We start from the raw sequence: 20,978 nt of genomic DNA, 5'->3' as shown, positions 1-20,978 counted from the left end.
AATTCTTTTCCTGTGTCAGTGGCAAATGTGTTATGTTTCAAGCTGCTGTGTTTCTGCAGCAGCTGTCTTTTGAGACCGTTCACAGACATTAAGCTTCTTTTTAGGTGAGAGTGGTATAGTCCTCCATATATTAACGGGTGAACTGGGATGCAGAGGAGTGAAATGCTGAAAGGTCATGCAGTGAAGTACCAGAGAATTACTATCTATTGGATGATAGCATATCTATAAATAAAAGATCTAGAAGCTTAATACCTGGCGACATACTTGAAAATATTAATTAAAAGAAGTTCACAGCTGTTACTCTCTGGTGTCTTTGCCAGACAGACCTCAATTTCAGCTTATCAGACTGTCATTCCCAAACATTAGGAGGATCTGCACAGCTTCACTTTGACATGCAAATCTGATCTTATTGACAGGAAAGGCAAGACAACAGGAGGCTAGCCCTGGGAGACCCTTTCAAAATATAAATATGAATGTTGTGGCTGCATTCACTAGGGAAAAGACAAAAATTTAACATGCCAACTATTTTCTAACATATCCTTTTTAAAATAGTTCTGGTTTAATTACCGACTTGAGCCTTGCAGCTGTATTTATTGAGTCCATGTTTAGGTACCGTGACACTTTATCTCTAACTTTTGTTTCTATATTGAATTAACAGCATTGTAGTTAGCTTATTCTCACCCTATCTGTACTATGGTAATATTCCTTTTTTTTTTTCTTTTTTTCTTGCATTCTGGTCTCTTCAGCTGCAACTGCAAAGCCATCAGAAGATGTGCCCAATCCCCAAACTGCTTTGTGTCCACATTTGCGGAATGCCAATTTGGATGTAGGAAGGATAGAAAACTAGGAATTTTACTTTGCCTACACAGCCTATGCTACAGTGGTTTGCAACAACATTGTACGACTGTTGCCAAGCCGGCAAATAAACCAGGGTCCTTCTAATGGAATATGTGTCATTTTTCATAAGATACCGAGAGAAGTGTACTGCACTTCTTGCCTGAGCTTCTGAAAGGCAATGGCTGTGTTGTCATCCTGTCCTTCCCACCTACACAGTTCTAAAATAGGGATAAGGATACTCTCCTTCTTGAGGTTCATTATATTAAAACCAAAAAGTGCTTAGTTTAGTAAAGAGGGTCTAATGCATAAGATGAATGACAATGAAAATCTCTGTCATCAAATGTTTTACTAATGGCTCCTCTGAGTATCATTATAGTGGTGCTTAATGTTGATCTTTATTCTTGTTATATAAAGTGCAAACTATTCTGTTTAATCCCATTATTTTTTTTTCCCTCCTCTCTCTTTTCAGGACTATAAATCTGATGTTATGACTCCGATTTCCAGGGCCAAGAACGGTCCTCAAGGTCCAGTAAGTAGAAGCATTTTGCTGAATAGATTAGATTCTGTAACTGAGTTTAGATCTTCTTTTAAAGTGCTTCATTCATCAATCATTGGAACCAATTTTCACCTGTGACACCTTGCTGCTTTTGAAGTGACTGTACTTGAATTTGCTTAAATGCGCTTTAATACTTGAATACATAGGATAGCAAAGATCTGTCTTACCAAACTCAATAAAACTGATTAGTGTCACTGCAGTGTAAGTTCATTAACAGCCCAGTGAATCTATCTTGAGTGCTACTACCTGTATCATATCAACACACAGGCTTGCCTTCAGGTTGTGTCTCGCTGCTATGCAGAGGAGCAAATTGTAGGGTGGGGTACAGCTGCAAGCCCCGCTGCGATTCCCTGTTGTAATGATGTCTCCAACTGAGGGTAGATGCAGGAAAAAAAAAACAAAACTAAAAGTTTGGAGAAGTTCAGTGGCATTCAAGTGTTCACGAGAGTAATGCCACTGTTGGCTTGAACACTGAGCAGGACTGGACCAAGGGAGGAACTACCTTATATCGGCTTAAAGGATCGAAATAATCTAGTCTGTATCTATCCTATCCTGCACCGATCCTTCTTCATTTTCTATGTAATATTACCACTTGGCAGGAAATAGGTGTACCATAAAATAAGTTTATGCTAAGGTTTTATAGGCCTGATTTTCAAAGGTGCCGATGATATTCAGCTGCATTTGATGTCACTGAGAGTTCATAATTTGTTACATTCAAGTCCCTTTAATCTTTTTTTGTGTCTCTAAAACACTGATATCATGCCATGGGGCCTTTTCAAGTGCCTGTGGCTGGATGGTGCCAGTAATTCACATTACTTCAGTCTATGCACATTTGGGGTTTTGGTTTTTTGGAGGTTATTTTTATTTTCTTGTGATTATCTAAATTGTATCCCCTCAGACTTGAGGCTGTAGGAATATGGATTTATGTGAGAATAAGGAAATAAGCAATACTTCAGGTATTTGGCAAACCCTCTTTTCCTGTTTGTGAGCGTGATTAGTGCAATTTTTTAAACATGACCCTTAAACATTAAAAATTGCTTGAAAGGAGATCGTGGCTGGACTTTTCCCAAATGAACACTGTCTTTCAGTTTGAAATAATTTTGAAACTGCTTAGTCTCTTCATTAATGAAACTATAAAAATATATTGAAAAATCAAAATATATATAAAAGATTTTTAATTTGTATGATGATGATTTGACAGAACCCTTTTTTACCCCATATACTAAATTTTGGAAGGATATCTTCTTTCAGTAATTCTTTCTGCGCTGACACTGGTACTGCCTTCCCACTAGAGCAGCTTTTGAAAGCTTTAATAGCTGCTGAAAAGTTGCAGCCTTTCTGTTAGTTTGACAAAAGTTAACTTGTAAAATAATGTTGTGAGAAGTGAAGGCTTACTTTTTGAAACTTGTTTTTGTGCTTCTTATATTTGCATTGAAATTGGATTTGTATTGGTTAAAAATGAATGTTTTGAAGAATGACGTATTGTTTTTCTGGCTTAATGTATTTTCTCAAATAGAAAAGTGCAGAACAAGTTTTTATAAACACCTGTCATTTTATATTGGAAAGGTCTCTCTTTCCTTTAAAAAAAAGAGGGAGGTGAGGGAAGGGATGGGATGGGGGGGTCTATAGAGTTTGTTGCCAAAACTTAACCTGGAATTTCTGATTTATTTTGCTTTTTTTTTTTACTTTATGATTGAATTCTTTGGTTGCTGTTGCCTGTAAGAAAGTGTGCTCAAACTTCCAAGTACTACCTTAAAAGCCAGGATTTCAGGTGTGTTTCCTGAGCCTCAGTAACTTACAGGCTTTTAATTATTGCTTTTTTGCTTGGTTTTGGGTGAGGGAAAGAGTTATAAAGGCAAGTTGGGCCATGTATTTTGATTTACTGAAGAGGGTTGTGATGGGAAGAGAAAAAGGTTTCATGTTTTCTATGATATTTCTGATGCCACACAACCATGGCATAAAAAATGAGTTAAGAGTTGAGCTTATTTCTCTTGAAATTACACTGTCTCTGTTGTTGCTTGGAAAATTGTTTGTTGTGATGGATGAGAAGGAATACATAAATTTTTCAAATGTGTTGCCAGACCATTGCTTATAGAACAATCTGGTAATAAAAGGAGAGTTGACAGATAAGAATTCAAATGGATCTGATAATGAATTATTGAATAATGCCTCAGTTCCAGAGCCTGAAAGGCTTATTGCCAGTGTTGTTTTTTTTAAGAATTGTTGGCTGCTTTTCCCGCTCTTAGTGACAGATCCTATATGAAAATCTAATGCAGCTGAAACTCATAGACTGAATTTACTTCTGTCTTATATAATTGAGACTTTATTGAAATGGCTGGAGTTACGGTGATATAAAACTACAGCGGTAAATCAGTGGTGAATCAGATCTATCAAATATCATGTTTCTGGATAGGTATAGCTGCTTAATAGATTGTTTGTTAAATAATTCAAGATGTTTTCATTAAGTTGAGTGATTGTGCCTTTTAAAACCTTTCTTTTGTTCTTAAATCTGATCAGGCAATCAGTTATACCTGTGGAGCTAAGAAAATCTAGCTGAAGAAATGGCTGTTAGGAAGCTTTAGGAAGTTGCTGGCTGCCAGCATCTGGAGGGCTGTACTTGGACTAGTATTCTCCCATTTTTGTCCCTTTTTTTTGTAGCTTCCTGGAAGTGGTGTACTCTTATCTGCAGTTTCATACTCTTCTCCTAGGCTACCTTAAACTCTCATTCCTGCTTATTTAAAGGTTTAAGTTTTCTAAAATGGCTTTGCCTTCTTCTCTGTCTCCATTTCTCAAATTCTTGTCTATATATTGATATTTGATAATAAATATCATGTACTGTTTTTAATCAAGAGGTGTTGAGAAAAGGTACTGGGAGTAAAATAGGACCCTCCAGGGTAATTCAGAGGGGACAATAATGATTTTTGCAGAGAAATAAAACTGCTGCAAGAATTGCTGCCTGTGATCTGAATAGAAATGTGCTAGCTACCTGAAATTACCTTATCTCTTCTGCTGCTTCGGGAGAGATATCTATTAGCTGGAGATAATGGCTTGCAAAAAACAGAGTGGATTTCTTTAAATTTCAGATTTCTATTGAATGGAATGTATCTTAGCACCAGCATTTTTAATAAATAAATAAATAAATCTGTCACTACCGGGAACAAGAATAGAATTGAAAGAAAAAGCAACTCCTCCCTAAGTATCATCACAGGGCATTTGGATAATATGTTGGGCGGGAGAGGAGGGTCTTTTGCGCAGGGGAGAATAGTGCCAATATCTCATATGATGCTGTAGAACTCATCTAATTTAAGAGAATTAAAAGAAATAAACTGGGAAAAATCCTGACAATTTTTTTTTTTTAAATTCTCAACCTAATCTATAGAACTGCTGCAAAATATAGGAAAATTCTTCAGAGCTCTATCATGTGGATCTGTGAGTATTTTATGGGTTTCACTGTATGTGAACTGAATTCAGAATGAGGTCAAAATTTTACCTGAGAATCCTAATGTGGGAAGATTTTGTCACGTCTAACATCACAATATATGGCTGCTTTTGAGTATCCAGGCACATGAAATGTGCTGGTATGTTAATCCACAGCAGATAAGGAAAGTCAGAAACTGTTAAAGAACCTTGACTTCTATTTCCTTCATCTTAATTTTTTTTTTACAGTGTTACTGCTTGTTGTTATTGCACATAGCTGTGTGTTTTTTAAATCTCATCAGATGAGTTGGCCCAAAGTCTGGTGGTGCAGTCTTTGTTAGCTAGAAACAGTCTCCTTGAAAATATCCAAACATAATTTAGATGATGAGGTAGCGTTACTATTACAGGTTGTATAGCAGAAATCTCAAATTATAAATGTTTTTAATGATAAAGAAATGAAGACAAATCAGTTATTCTTACGCTCTCAGTATTCAAACTCCTGTAACGTATTGATACCCTTTCCTTCTTCCATCAGGTTATGACTTGTGTGTTGTTATTAAAGTAGGTGCATACCTTGCTGAATTCTTGTTATTGGGGGTTAGCCTTGCCTAGAGTGGTAATAATCTGGATATCTACAAAGTTGTAGCTATTTTATTATTCTTAGAAAAGCAGATCTTTAGGGTAAGTTGACAGAGGTTGACTTTTTGATTTCTTCATTGTATTAAAAGAACGTTTGGTGTCATCTAGGCTGGCAGTAGAGATGATACTAAGCAATGCCTTGTTCTCTTAACAGCCTTCCTTCCTTTCACTGTCAGAAGTTCTTCTGCTTCTGTGCTTTAGGCAAGGAGTTAAAAGTTAGTCTAAATAAAGAAATTTCCAATAGCTGGAAATTCAAATGCTAACAAGCGTGGGAATTGAGAGAGCTGCTGAAATGCCAGGTAAAGTGTCCTGCTTTGAGGTAAAACAGAACCAATTTTCTGATTTGTAATTTTACTTTTTAGCTGGGCCTCTTCTAACTGACTAAAGTCTGAAATTAACAGCATATTGTTCAGAAACTGTTCACTCTGAGTGATAAGACCCGATTATACCAAGGAATGGTATGCACAGAGGCTCTTGCTTCTACTTATTGCTATAACAACCAAGGTCAGCTAATTTCATTATTTGCCCCATTGGAGGGTCGGAAGCGGAGAGGGATCCCACCTGCAGGGAGGAGCAGACGGGACAGGTGACCCAAAACTGACCAACAGGGTATTCCATCCCGTATGCATCACACTCAGTATAAAAGCTGAGGGATCAATGGGGCAAGGCTGCTCTGGCTCACTCTTTCTTCAATGGCCGATGTCTGAGGAGGACCCTGTCTGTTCGTCTGCCTTTGATCCCGATCCAAGCATTCCTGACTCTAGTTCCGGAATTCAGTCCATCGCTGACTCCAGTCTGGGAGTTTCCCTGTGTCTGTTGGTGATGTGATTGTCATCCCGGGAGCTGGATACGGTTTTGTATATATTGTATACTTTTTTCTTTAATTTTTATTATTCTATTATTATTTACTATTTTCTTATTTATTATTATTTTCATTAAAGTAGTTTAGTTCTTTTTTCTAAACTCGTAAATCTCCTTATCTCTTCCTCTCCTCTCTGAGGAGAGAGGGGGGGAAGGTCCATCTGTCGTTCTGATCGGCCAATCTGGCCAAAACCACGACATAGATTGATAGAAGATATTGAACGTTCATGGTCCTGGTGTGGAAAGAAAAGCTGGGGTTGGACAGTAGCTCAACTCATAGAGGGAAGACATATCCAGTGCAGAGGACATTTATGAATAGACTGGGTATCTATCTAAGTTTTTCTTTGTTTTGTTACTCATGAAAGATATGCCCAAATGATGTTTCAAGGCTCTCACTGGAGTTGCACGCCGCCTCTTCTCCTTGGAAGATTAAGGAAGCCACCCTATGGGCTAAATGAACCGAAACAAGGTTCTTCTAAAAGGAATTGCAGAATAAGCAAAGGAGAAAAACAAATGCTTTTGCTCCTGTTAGTGATATTCAGTTTTTGGTAGTTCTACATACTGGAATTTAACAGACTTTCAGGATGTCAGCATCCTGACAATCGAAGAATAAGCAGACAGAGATTAAGAAAAAGCGGGAAGAAGCTGTGTCTGTGTAGAAGCTGTATAGAAGTTGGTGGTTTTTCTTTTCTAGCGGTACTAAATTGTTTGTAGAGTGGGGTGTGCTCCCGTAGATGGAATGCAAGAGACTGTTACAAATAGGGTATAAATATACATTTCATACAGCGGTTCTGTAAATCTCTACTTATATAATTTAAGTGAAACTAAAGGGAATGTGATAATTTTGCCCAGCTTTTGCTTTGACTCTTTTTCTTTTGCTTGGTTTTCAGTCAGGAGTTGCAAAAATGTGCTACGGGAAAACGAATGAATAAAACTATTGATTTGCATAAATATTTGCATAAGCAAGATTCTAACTATTGTATAGCTGCCCATCAAAGAAATTCTATTTAGTTGTGTTACCAGAATTGCATACTGCTCATTTTGATGATTTTATCATTATCTTAGAGGTGCATTATGAATATTAAAAATATTTATAGTTCAGTTAATATTTGCTTTGGTCTTCTTTTGTATTCTGTTCATATTAACAATGTTTTTAAATTATCAAAACGCAGAATTTAAAAAAAAAAAAAAAAAAAAAACAAACCAAAAAAAACCCAAAAACAAACAACCAGAAAACATGCTTTGAAAGGCAGCAATACAAACCTTTGAGAATATCTATGGATGAGAAATACAAATTAGAAAAAAAAAAACCAACAAACTACAAACCAACCCTAACCCCCCTGACCCACAAAGGCCCCTTTTAACTCCCCTTAATAATATCGCTGTCACTTTTATATATGCATTGCAATGTGTGGTAAGAACTAACTTATGCATATGAATTTTCTGCCATTTTTGAGGTGTCTTCCAGTAGGATAGTATGTATTGCATACTGGTAAAGCCAGGATTTTAGGAATTACAGTAAACCGAAGTCTCATGAGGACACTTTGTGTTTAGTATTTTCTGTCAGAGGGGAATGACAGTGGTGATGAACTTTGAGATTTAAAGTGTGATGACAAGATGCCATCTAGTGACAATTTGTAGGAAATTGTAGTTCACAATCTGTATTTACAGAAATGTTTTCTCCTCTTTGAGGACCCAAAGATTGTATTTCAGAGCAGAAATTTCACAATCATTGTATTACCGAGAAGCTGTTTTTCTGGGAAAATGTTTTATCCTAGGTTCAACTTGTGCTATATTAAATGCAGGACACTGGTGGTCGATTCCTTTGCTTCCTGTGCTTACCTCTGGTTTTGCTTTGCAAAAGCAAATCCTGCCACTGCTGTCTCTTCCAAATCGCTTAGTCTCTCTGGTAAGCATAAAATATGTTTCTTGGTGAATTTGGTGAAGCAGTATTTCAGCAGTTCTAGTCTCACCTGGCAGAGAATAGACATAAAAATTAGAAGAGAAAGGTAGAAGAGAAGCTATGTTGAATATGGAACATTTTATTTTTTTTCTTTAAAAAACTGGATTAAATTAAACTTGTGAGTATTTGCATACTTTTTCTATTCCTTCTTGGAAGAAAAGAGGAGGTTTTTTATTTGGTTGCTGCTTAGAAATATTAGGTACATAAAATGACTGTTTTATTGATTGTCAGAACAGTTATTTTCTTATACTGGGAAAACACAATTTGACCGAGATTGCAATGAAGTATGTGCTCTTTAAGTACATACATGGTACATGTTTCTTGCTGGTAATAGATTTCTGGTGTCCCTAGAGAGAGCCAAATCTGGTTTGAAAGAGTGTGTTCTTACTGCGTCCTGGGAAAAACCATGTCGGATACGGTTTCACTTTGTTCCAGAAATAATCTTTATAGTGGGTTGCCTGAGAGTGCGCAGTGAACACTGTCATCTTGGCTGTATTAGTATGAGTGTGCGAGGAAAATTACCATATCTTTATCAATGTCAAATGCTACCAAGTTTTACAGGATGTAATTTTGACATCTTAGAGTTCAAGTCAACAAAGTCTGGAACGCATCCTCTACCGCTCTGTGAAACTGTCTGTATCGCCATCTTCTTTACTTAACAGAGAATAGAATGTTCTTATACTAACTACGATTCTCAGAAAGAGTGACTGTTTACAAAAGGTGAGATAACTGAAGAAGTGATTTTATAAATCTCCTCATATTGTAGAGAACTTGAAGATGTTCTGACCTGAAGCATGTGAACAGTCCATTTGAGAGAGATCAAAGTGTTTCGTAATCGGTTAACATTTTAGCAGCAAGTAATCTATCAGACCCAGAGTAAGGATTTGTGATGTACCTGTTTGAATAGACACATTTAACTTGTTTTTACATGTAAATGAGTTTATGACAAATACAAATTATGTGCAAAAATAAAAACAATTTACTTTGCAATTACCTTATTCAGGGATTCTGGCAGTCTGAATGTATTCAGGTTAAAAAACAAATGGCTAAAAATAGACTGTGTTAATTTTATTATTCGTAGGAGAGGACATTTGCTTTTTGATTTCTTTTAAAAATATTGATTCTCTCTTCCCTTGACTGTTTGTGTGGTTCCATGGGAGCTATGAAGGAAGTGTATATGTTGAGAGAGAGATTTGCTTCTGAGGAAACAGCTAAATATCCATTTAATGCAGAATAGTATTAAAAAGAAGACAGAAAAAAACATGCTTCCAAAAGCAATCGTGTAGTTTTGACATTTTTTAAGAAAGGAAGGGTTTATGAGAATAATTGAAGCAATTGCAAATTCTGCATGTTGCTCATCAGTGTTTTCTATTTTGCATCCTAAGAAAACTACCAGTAATCTTCTGCCTAAGTAAGACGGCAAGTCTTGTTAAGAGCACGACAGTGGTTATACTTGGTGAGACTGTCATGCATGGTATTTTATTCTAGTATGACCTATAATTATAAAGATATAAGAACAAACAGATGTGCCATAATTTTTAATATGTACCTAAATTTCTCCAAGTTATGACTGAGATATAATGGCTTGATAAGGAAGTCTTTATTTTTGCCTTTAATAATCTGTAATAAACATTTTCCTAAGATTTTTCTCTGAACAGTTTTTGAACCTGCACATCTTTTTGGCACCTGCAGTTTTCTTTAATTCTGTCTTTTGATCATTTGGTTGAATGGGGCTTCTGCCTAGTTGGAGAATATAAAAGTTTTCTATGTTGCTACTGTTTTACTTTAAATTTACATATAATTGTAAAGAAGAAATCTGCTGATTCTTCTTATTTGTGTACATTTGTATACAAAATGTCATGGTACAATAATTCAGAATTACAGTATGTATCTAAATATCTGTTTTATGCCACATGATTTCGATTACTTAAAAGCCACTGAAAAACCTCACATGAGTAAGCTTGCCAGTCTAATGTTTATAGTGAGTTATAGCTGTTACTAATGCCAAATACTGTCAGGGTAAACTGTGGGTTTGATTAAATATTTCTATAATGATGTTATCAAGGCCTCAAGCATCTGAAATATGGTAAACAAATGTGCAAAAGTACCAGTAAAGAGAAAAGTATAACTGTGAGGCCTGAAATGGATGTGCCAGAGTGTGGGGGTGTGTTATTCAACCTCCATTAATAAAACACTTCATGAGTGTAGCAACAAAATGTGAGTCACTGGAATGAATGCAGGAAACTAGGATTTAAGAGACTGAAATCGGATCCATAAACACCCTAATAGTTGCAATGAATGGTGAAGTTCTTTTTCAGTATCTCTGAGAAAGCCTAATCTAATCCAGTTTTTAATCTAATATTGCTGGAAAATTCATTGCCTACAGTTAGGCCTTAGAGCTAAAATCAAAATTAATATTTAAAAAACCAACTAGTGAAACAACGATTAACAAAGGATTTTCAAAAAAAGGTGTTGTACAGCAGTGAAATGAGACTGTGAATACCAGAAGCAGAATCACTGATGTAGAGAAGTAATGTGTCTTGTTAAGACAGTCTTACATTGAATGCAGCCTGCAAAGTGAGCAGGGGTTTAGGTCTGAATGACTGAGATGAAAGTTTGGAGATAAAAAGCATCAGCGTAGACGAGAAATACTTGGGGGGCGGGGGGAGAAATTACAACCTGTTGCCTCTCAATTAAAGATCTCTGTTACTTCTAGTGACATAAATATCTGTGGTGTTGAAAATCTCTTCTAATATTCATAATGCCTGTTTGCTCATTAAATGAATTATTTCCTACAGAATTCTGGCATAAATAGTAAGTATTTAATTGAACTCCTGTTAGCATCATATACTGGCTAATCTTACCCCTGGGCTCATTGGTTGAGTGCAGGTGTAAAAGTTAATTAAAGTTAACTACAGTCAAATTATCTTTTTGAGCTTGAAAACCAAGTTTTTCCTGTCAGTCAAATGATACTGTTTTCTTTTTTATTATTACTTTTTTCATACATAGAATAGAATTGGTATTTTTAAATTTATTTGCTGATAAAATTATAATAGTTACTTGACCTAATTGGGGGGTGGGGAGGGGTGGGGAGAGTCAATGCTTTGACAAGACAGTCTTGAAAGATATACCAAAAAAGCAAAGATTTTCAATTTTCGATATATATTCCCTGTTTTCTGGCTAAAAAGGTTCTGCTGTTTCAAATCAAACTCCACACAGAAATACACTGTTTAGCCCATTGTATTTAAAGGCAGACGGTCAGGTAACCCATTTGCCGTCTGTATCTTTTGCAGTATGTTTTTTTCATTCTATTGAATGTTTATATGTAGAAAATAGAATTATGGACAGAAAAGAACACACCACATAACAATATGATGAGATTATTTCTCCTGATATCAGAGTTTAAGTAAAAGTCTGTATTTGCTTTTCCTCTTGTAGAGCAGCTAACAAACAGCGTCCTCATCCACCCAGAAAGTATTTTTGCCATAGGCTATTAAACACCCACAGAACTGCGACAGGGCTGGGGGGGTTACAGCTTGGCAAGATATTTTAACTTTGAGAGATTGCGCTGTGAATCTTCACCCAATGACATATGACACAAGCATTCACAATACGATAATGTAGCACTTAAATCACAGAGTTTCCGTAGGCACAGAAAATTTCTAATGATGCCCCTCTAGCTTCTTTTCAAGAGAACTGCTCTCCGTGCTCTGCAGAGCTACAGGATTTCTGTTTGTTACGGTCCAAGGTCAAGGACAGAAGCTCAATCCTGCAGTATTGATAATATCTTACTGGGGAGGGTGAAATTTCACTGTATGTCTGCCTTAAGTGTGTCTTAATCATTGGGAGTAAATATTTAAATATATTACAAAGAGTAGAAGCCACAGTTTTGTTTACCTACCTCTGTCTGTGTGTGTGAAATCACCCTTTTGTGTGCGATTGCAGTGAATAACCCTAACAGCAGAAGTTAATTTATATGAAGTAGTCATAAAAGACACATTCGTAGCCTTTGGCCGTTATGTCTCTAATACCATAAAAATATTTTAAGATTACACTGTGTGCTTGCTATTAATGTTAATTTTAGGAGTCTTTTTATCTTTTTTCCTGAGTCCTGTATATGTCTTTGTGAATTCCTTTGGCCTTGAACTGACGTATCTCCTTTTCTCAGTTAAGAGTACATTTATTCAGTTGAAAGGACTGGGACAGAACGGTTGTCATATATATATCTCCTATGTTCTGTGATTAAAAGCTTACATGGAAGTCAGACATGTTTGGATATCCTAAACTCTAGGGTATAGACAGTGGCCTTTTAATACTGTGTACAAATAAGGCAGCCTTTATACGCCATGGGGAAAATACCATAACAGAAAAAGGAATTTGTTGCAGCTATGCAACTGTGTTTTGTGCAAGTGCAGCCACTGTTCTTTTGTTTTGTGAAAATGTTGCACTGATTGTTACGGACCTTTTCAAAGTTTTGATTCAAGCTATTCAAGGAACTGTCATGGCTCACACTAAAGTGATTGGTAATAACAAAAAGTAGCCGTGATTAGTGATTTTTGTGGTATTCGTGGTAATCTGTAATAAAGTAGAGAACTTCAGAGCATAACGTCTCCGTGCCCATGTGTATTACGGAATCCTACAAACCCATGGTTGCGATTTCTGTACACCCGCAGCCTGGCTGTAACTCTTTAGGTTGTGACAGTAGATTATAAAAAGCAACAGTATTCTTCATGACAAAACCATTCAATAACTGTCTAGTCTCAGTTGTGTTTGCATCTCAGTATTCTGTTCACTCAAGCCACTAATACACAGGAAAACTGCATTTTTTTTCTTCAATAACGTTCATGTACGTAAATTATATTTTTGTATCAATGAAAAGGGCTGCTATTTCAACATTTTATCTCTCTAAAGACTTAGTAAGCACCTAAGATACATCCAGCTTGCTTTAGGTTCGTGGTCTTCATTGCAGTGTGCTGGTGATTTTATTCCCCGCCCCCTACTTGGGGTTCTGCCTTTTTGAACATTTCTCCTTTTCTTGAAAGAATGTGTTAGGAAGTGTGTTTTTGAGTAAAATTAAAAGATGAGTGAGTTTTGGGTTAGTTCACTATGCAATATAAGGCAGCTGTCCATGCTTGTATTTTTTTCCTTTTAATAGTAAGTTGGAAGTCATATTTTATTTTTCATTGTAAAAGGTATAAGGACCCTTGAGCCCAAACTAACAACAAAACCTGATGAGGGAATGCCCTTATGCAGCTGCTTTTAATGTGCGAGTCCCAGCATTCTAGATTTACCCATGTAATGTGTTAATGTATATGTATCGCTCTTCTAGGCCTGCAGCCATCAGAGTGGTGCTGCTTGCTAATCAGAACACGGTATCAGTATTTTCTGCAAATCCTTATATTATCTGTGCATTATTAGCAGTTTCTAAGCTAGCGCACAACTAATGTCACAGTGAATCTGATTTCTGCATGATGTTTTGACTAACCCATCGCACTATGGAGCAGATGGTATCCTGCTCTGCAGTAAACAAGTCCAAAAGATAGCATTTGCTAGAACTACCATAGGTCACTCTGAAAGGTTGACCAGAGCGGGAGAAGAGAGAGAAATTAATTGATTGCCTTTGTTTAGGAAGCTGGCCAGTATATAAAGAATGAGGTGAAATATCCTGTTACCAATTGTATATATATATCATAAGACGAGACACAAGAATGCCAAGCAGTTGTTGGTAAGAGCTCCCTATCTAGAGGTAACTGGAAGTCTACACATAGCACATCTTCCTAAAGGAATAGAATAAATGGTAAGCAGGTAAAAACTGATTAGCAAAGCAAAATGTCACAGCTTGTAAGATGCCCGTGAAGGTAGTTAAATTCCCATGTTTCCTTTTCAAATGTGAGATGTAAGACGCAGAAGATTTTGTCATGGATACTGAGTTATCAAAGACTCTGCTTGGTCTGGTTGATATGGCCTCAAAAGTCTTATCTGCATGTACAACCCAGTATAACCAAAACAAAAGCAAGAGAGTGTTTGCAAAGGCTTACATTTTATATGCACTGCCAAAAAAAAGGGAATTTCTATTCAACCTTCTTCCCATTGTGAATAACATCACTGAAAGTGAATAGTATAAATGAAGTATAATTACAGAGGTCCTGTTCTCATGTATTGGTGCTCTTTCATCTGATTCCCTCTGCCTGTGATTTTTGTTTTTAATATGGAATTATCTGAGGAACTGTATTTCTTAAAAGGAAGTGGGTTACCTGAAGTTCAAGGTCTGTGTGTGAAAACATAGTATTTTAACATTGTTTTCCACTTCAGCTGTAACAGAGAATCTCTGTGCTATCATGCAATCTTTGTGGACAAAACCATTTAAGCTTCCTTTATTTTTCCAGGTTTGGACAGGGGAGCTCAGTTTCCTCAAAGAAAAATGTTTACCTATTCCATGCTGTTACAGTTGGTTTTTTTTTTTCCTGTATTCAACCCCATGTTAGGCTGTGCATTGTCGTCTTATAGAACATACTCTCTAGAATGAACAACTCTTGAAAGCCCCAGGAGTTATACTAAATCCTGGAATTTGACCTTGACTTCTTATAACATGACTTGATTTTACCAGTTTCTGATTAGCTGTATTAGCAGGTTGGCATAATTTCTATGGGCACATTTGCTGTCCCACTGATGATAAATGAAGCTGCGATTCCTTTAGTTAATATGTTCTCCCGAGGGACTATGATGGTGTCAACAGCATTTTGAAAAATTGCTGCAGAACTAATAAGGACAGGGAAGTATGCTCATGTACATTTCATTCATCTACTTTTGTCCCTTTTTTACTTATTCTGTAGTCCTTTCAGTCTTGTCCAAGCCACTTAAAGAAGAAAAGCATTTATTTTCAGTGGTATTTCTCTTGACTTGTTTTGTGTAGGAATACCAGTTCACGGTAGGATTAATTGGAAGCGAAGACTGAAGATTTTTGTCTCTTGATTTGTAAGAACTTGCACCTGATGTTTTTCTCTGTTGGGTAACCTCTTAATGCTAGGAGCCATCAGAACAGCCAATCATACGCTTGTACGATTAAGAAATCACATAAACGTAACAAGGAAGAAGGAATATATTTCTTCTTTTTGGCCAAATAAAGCATTGCTAATGCAAGAACTTCTTTTCTGAATGTGGCCGCGCCTTTTCACAATACAGAAAGGCTGCACGTGGGTCATGTATATCTTTTTAAAGAGCTTTGTAGGACATTTACATATTCTGTATTTATACAAAACTTTGAAGGTTTAGGATTAAGTCCAAGGGCCACAAACGTTACTGGTGCATACAGTGCATTACTTGTGCATGTAGTTAACCTTCAGCTGAGACCCTCTTTCCTCTCAAAGACCTTCCGTTTCAAAAGCCTCTGGAGCCTGTGTTTTGTGTGTACCCTATGATCCGAGAAAAGCACCTTGCCCCTTTTTATGAAGTGTGGGTCCTGTTTATCACATTTGTCTTCCAATAAATCAAGAGAGATATGTGATAAGAGTGTGCCCTCCTCAGGCTTCGAGTCCCTGCTGTTTCAAACTGTTGGTGTGTGTTGACTCATTGAAATGATCCTGTAACAAGACTGCACTGATAGCACTAGGAAAGCGCTCCGTGGATATACAAAGCGCAAACAGTGAACTACAGTAATGATGGCTGAACCAGTCTTATAGCAGAATACTAAAGAGTGATTCAAAATTTAGAACTACAGTGTGTAAGGAGTTTGGGGAATCGTTTTGTGGCGTTTTCTATCTGAAGTATGTAAAATCTTATCATTGAAATCAAAAGATTAAGGTTGATTCATTTTAAAAGGGGATAAGAGCAATACTGTAGAATAGCAAGCATTTAGAATGTGATACTGAAATAAAAACCTTAAGGCAAACATCCATTGGCAGCTTCTGAGATTGGAGTCCTGTGTGTATGAATGGGTCTGCAGCATTAGAGGAATGCATCCTTCAGTGGTTGGAAGTGGACAGGCAGATGAATTTAGAATTGGTAATTGTATATAGAGTAGACTACTTGAGTCAGTCTTACTTTTTTGCTTTCATAAAGTACTCTTTTCACAGCAAGAACTACAGGTAATGTTTTCTAAACATTTACTCTATTATAAACATATCTGTGAAGTTGGAAAATTACAATTACAACTCAGAATGCTGTATTCTTCCAGCACCATGTAATTCTTCAGACTTATGTATTACCTTAGGCAGCCCCTCTAACAGTATAAGCAGTTGCTTTCAGAACTTATGTACTTCAGAAAATCTATTGCACGCTGAAACGTGTAAGCCACTAGTTATTGGGATTAAGATTTCCTCTTCCAATAGGTATTGTGGTATTGGGATTCTTAAGGAGTTTAAAGAAATTATGATTTATTTGCTTCATAAAGTACATCTTGTAGAGTATTTGTAGTTTATCTGGACATATAACGTTGTCCTGAGAGCTGCTGGTGCTTAAAGCACTTCAGGGCTTCTAAAACTATGGTCCATAAACTACTGGTGGACCGTTAAGTCCCAAGTATCTGTCTCGGCTGCTCTGCAGGTCGTACCGGCTACTCTGTTCAGGTGTGCTGCTCGAAGGGGTGCTCCCCAGCCACACTATGGCGTGGAGCTGTTTCCCCAGCCTTGTCACCCTTGAAAGGCTTTTCATGTTGGAATGGTGGCCCACAAGAAGAAGAAGAAAAAAATAAAAATAAAGGCTTGTTAATCTTTTGCTCAACCTCTGATGCAGTACAGCCCCAGTACCAGTAGAGATTATTTACTCTAGGCTTAAAATAATACAAAATGCACAAATCCTCTGAATTAGGCTTTGCCTTGGTGTTTCCTCTGTAACACCCAGCTTTCAAAGGACTTTTGAGCTGTGCGTGCATATATTCCAATGTGTATCTGCCCATTTGGATTGTCCTCAGTCTTTCCTAGAGAAAATGTTTTACAATAATGTTTTTGGAAAGTTAAGTATGGTATTATGATATGTTAATCCCAGAAGGATTTCTTACTAGTTCCCTCAGTCCTGTATAGTTGAATAAAGCTACGCTGTCTGGTTGTTGCTTAGGCATTGTTGTGTGCTTAGTTCTGGTGATGATATAAGGCTGCCTTGCCCACACAGAAATAAAGGTTAGAAGAAAATCTTAGGCATCTTAATCAACATGTAGGTTTGAGAATTTCAGGGCTATGTGAATATTTCTGACTTTCACTCCCTCTCTTTAGCAAGACTTGGTTTATATGTTATCCTCTACGAAATCCATGCATCTGAATCCTCACTCTGGGTACCCTGGTGCCATTGGTTTATTTGGAAACAGAAGAAAGATGTTGTAATTTTATATTTATTTTTATCATATTGTTTAAATCCAGAACACGTCAATTCCTAGAAATTTTCTTTAGCGTTAAAATCTGCAGGTAGCTGTTCTTCCATTCATTAGCATTTCTCTGAGACAGGAGCCTTAAACCTGAGTCAAGATACATTTTTGTTAGTTGGTGAACAAATCAAGAATGAAGGTGTGGTTTCTGCTGTGCATGATTTACAGCAGAATTTCCTCCATATTCTCTGTCATGCAGATACTTGAACGCAGGCTTTCCTACTGAACAGTGTCTGGAAACTTACTTGAAAACAAATGTTAACTTAAGATGAGGCTTTTTAGTTGTACCCTTACATACTCACGTATGCTGTCTATCACTAGGGATAGCACAATGGAAAAGGAAAATCTAGAGTCATACTATGGCGGACAAAGTTCCAGCTCTGCAAGTCTAGTTGGCTACTCTGTGCCTGATCTGAAAGACAAGGCAATGATCATAGATTTATTTTAGGGTTTTTTTTTTCATTAATAAACAAATTGAATAAAAATAAATGCAGATCTTCATGTTTACTTTTAAAAAATGATAACAAGTACTGTTATACCACTGACCCTAATGTAGTTTCTTAGATTTTTACCTTTTCAAGACATCCCACTATTTCCCAATGTCAAACATAACCTTTGTAACAAAATATGCAAACTGTTTTGTACCTAGAGGACCTTGTAAGGCTGGTAATTTTCATGATGCAAATTTCAGAGCAAAATGAGCCCATTAACTGAATTAGCAATTCAAAAAGGCAAAAGTTCACGGTAAGGAAGCAATCAAAGCTTTTCAATAGGTACAATTTTGTATTATTGTAGTCCAAGTATGTGCATAGTTTGTTTTCTTTGGTTTCTTTTTTTTCCTTTAGAATAAATTGACATATGACAAGAATGCTATTTATCTAAAGTAAATTAACATTTTAGAAGAGGAAGTAGAATTTAGGACACTGTTTTTTGCTTTTTAGAAAGCTGTGGTTTCTAATTCATTGCAATATTAAAATATGCAGCTACAGAGTGGGGAAAAAAAAAGAGTTTGCTGGAATAGGAGCATTTATAATTACAGAGGGTTTTTTTTTAGTATGAGGAGGGAACATGCAGGGGAAAGAGAATCCCAGCCTGCAGAAATTAAACAGTTTTCTGTGAGGACAATTATGCCTTTGACATCCATTGACAGCCTTATTATAATATGAGGCCATGACAAGGTTCTTAAACCAGAGCACCTTTAGCTGTTGTCTTCAGTCAGTGACGACTGAAGTCTGATTCTGAAAACAAGTTCTTCTTACACAAAGGCTTTGTTCTTTAAAGATACTTCAACATATTGAAAAGATTGTTGAAATTTTGGATAACATGGTGAATTAATTATGTTGTGTGGGATGTGATGTTATTCGTGATGTGATGTTACTGCTGTGATGTTACTACTGCTTATGTCTCTGTTCAGAGCAGTTGCATTGTTAATCTATGCTTTTTCTCTGTATGTTTTATCAGTCAATTCGCTATTCTAACTTCACCTTGCAAGCACTTCAGGGTGATGAAGTTAACTTGGTTTGGGGATTTGGCACAATTGGATTTTGATTCTTGACTGAAATAAGACACTAGAAGAATCAGAATATTATCAGGATATACAGATGCTCATTTTCAGGATTTTTTTTATGTTTGCTTATTCATTCTTTTCTTCATTTGATGAGTTCCATAGGTGATCTCTAAGGAATGGGTATCCTGTAGTCTCTCTGGGCCTCTCTTGCAGTGTTTGACCACTTTCCTTCTCCCTTGTCAGAAGTTCCTGTATTCCAGGCTGTGTCTGTTGCTTCTTGACTTCTCACTGTACCCCTGTGAGAAAAGTGTGTCTCTCTCTTTCCTATACACTGCTGTTAAGTTAGCTGAAGGGAGCCCTATTTCTTCTTAGCGTTCTTTTCTCAAGGCCGAACAAACCCAGTTCTCTCTGTCACTCCTGAGTCCTCAGTGCTACAGTCCTTGACCATCTTTGTGACCTCTGCTGGTCTTGCTCTGCTATGTCAATGTCTGTCTGGTACTGGGAAGACCCAAACTGGACACAGGTTGTTCTCAACATAGGGGAGGGATCACTTCTCTCAACCTGCAGGCCACGGTCTCGCTAATACAGCTTAGGGTGCCCTTATCGCTCTCCACAACTCCCTGAAAGGAGGTTGTAGCGAGGGGGGTGTCAATCTCTTCTCCCAAGTAGCAAGCAATAGGACAAGAGGAAAGGCCTCAAGTTGTGCCATGGGAGGTTAAGATTGGATATTAGGAGAAACTTCACGGAAAGGGTTATCAGGCATTGGAACAGGCTGCATGAGGAAGTGGTTGAGTCACCATCCCTGGAGGTATTTAACAGACAGGCAGACGTGGTGCTGAGGGACATGGTTTAGTGCTGGGTTTGGCAGTGTTAGGCTGATGGTTGGACTCAATGATCTGAAAGGTCCCTTCCAACCTTAGGCAATTCTATGATTCTTCTAACAGTCATGAAAACACTGAGGTTTACTTTTTTGTTTGCAAGTCTCAAGCAGCTGGGTCTTTATGCGCATCTGTAGTTCGTTGAGTCATATGATACTTTGCCTTTTTATCTTTCTTCATTGAGGCAGTTTCTAGTCCTAGCACTTGTTGAGAAGCACTTGACATGTGGGCCGTAGATCTCAGGAAACCGAGGTCAACTAAAGGCAATCTTTAATCTTACATATATTACTTTCAAGCTAGTTGTACGCCCTATAGAAATGTTTGAGACGTGGCACTGGAGATAATTTCCAAGCTTTGGATGTATTCTGTCATGTGAGATCTGAGGTTTGTGCCTGACTATCAGACACTAACAAGCAGCGGTGTAAGTACTTCTCGGTGTTATGAATATGGGGCCTTCCTTGTGCTGACAGAGGCAAAACATTAGGTAACCTTCATATTTGGAAATGTCTTTCACCACAACAACTCAGCTGCTCCAGACCATGGATTTTAAGCAGAGCTACCTGTTAAAACCTGCATTTTTCTCAGTGTTGCCCTTATTTATAGGTTAGGATGTTCAAATAAGCTAAAGTAGGAAGGTAAATAATAAAAAGTAACCAGTTGAATGTTCTGTGCCCCAAGGGCTTTTTCAGTATCTCATTAACACAAAAAAGTGAGTATTTCTTGAAAGTGTACATGTACATACATAAACTAGTTTCATGTTACTATCTTGTGCATGGATAATTGGATGTGTGTGAGTGTTGTGATTTAACCCCAGCCAGCGACTAGATCCACGCAGCTGCTGGCTCACCCCCAACCCTTTCCTCCCCCTGCTTCCCCCAAGAAGGATGGGAGAAGAGGGGCGGGGGGGGGAAGAGAGAAGAAAGGGAAAAAAAAACCAACTGGTGGGCTGAGATAAAGACAGTTTA

General features: G+C 37.2%; 1 protein-coding gene across 4 annotated transcripts in view; it reads left to right on the top strand.

The window, feature by feature from the left end:
- The window catches only part of RBFOX1 (RNA binding fox-1 homolog 1), a 1,295,853-nt gene that overhangs the window by 141,257 nt on the left and 1,133,618 nt on the right, over window positions 1-20,978 (top strand). For all 4 annotated transcript variants that reach the window (XM_054212203.1, XM_054212205.1, XM_054212206.1 and 1 more), the window contains exon 2: window positions 1,307-1,366. In XM_054212203.1, the coding sequence (XP_054068178.1) occupies window positions 1,307-1,366 (60 nt within the window). The remainder of the gene's footprint in view (window positions 1-1,306; window positions 1,367-20,978) is intronic.

Source organism: Rissa tridactyla, chromosome 8 (genome assembly GCF_028500815.1).
Source record: "Rissa tridactyla isolate bRisTri1 chromosome 8, bRisTri1.patW.cur.20221130, whole genome shotgun sequence".
Taxonomy (NCBI): domain Eukaryota; kingdom Metazoa; phylum Chordata; class Aves; order Charadriiformes; family Laridae; genus Rissa; species Rissa tridactyla.
This window is presented reverse-complemented; position numbering and strand designations above follow the sequence as displayed.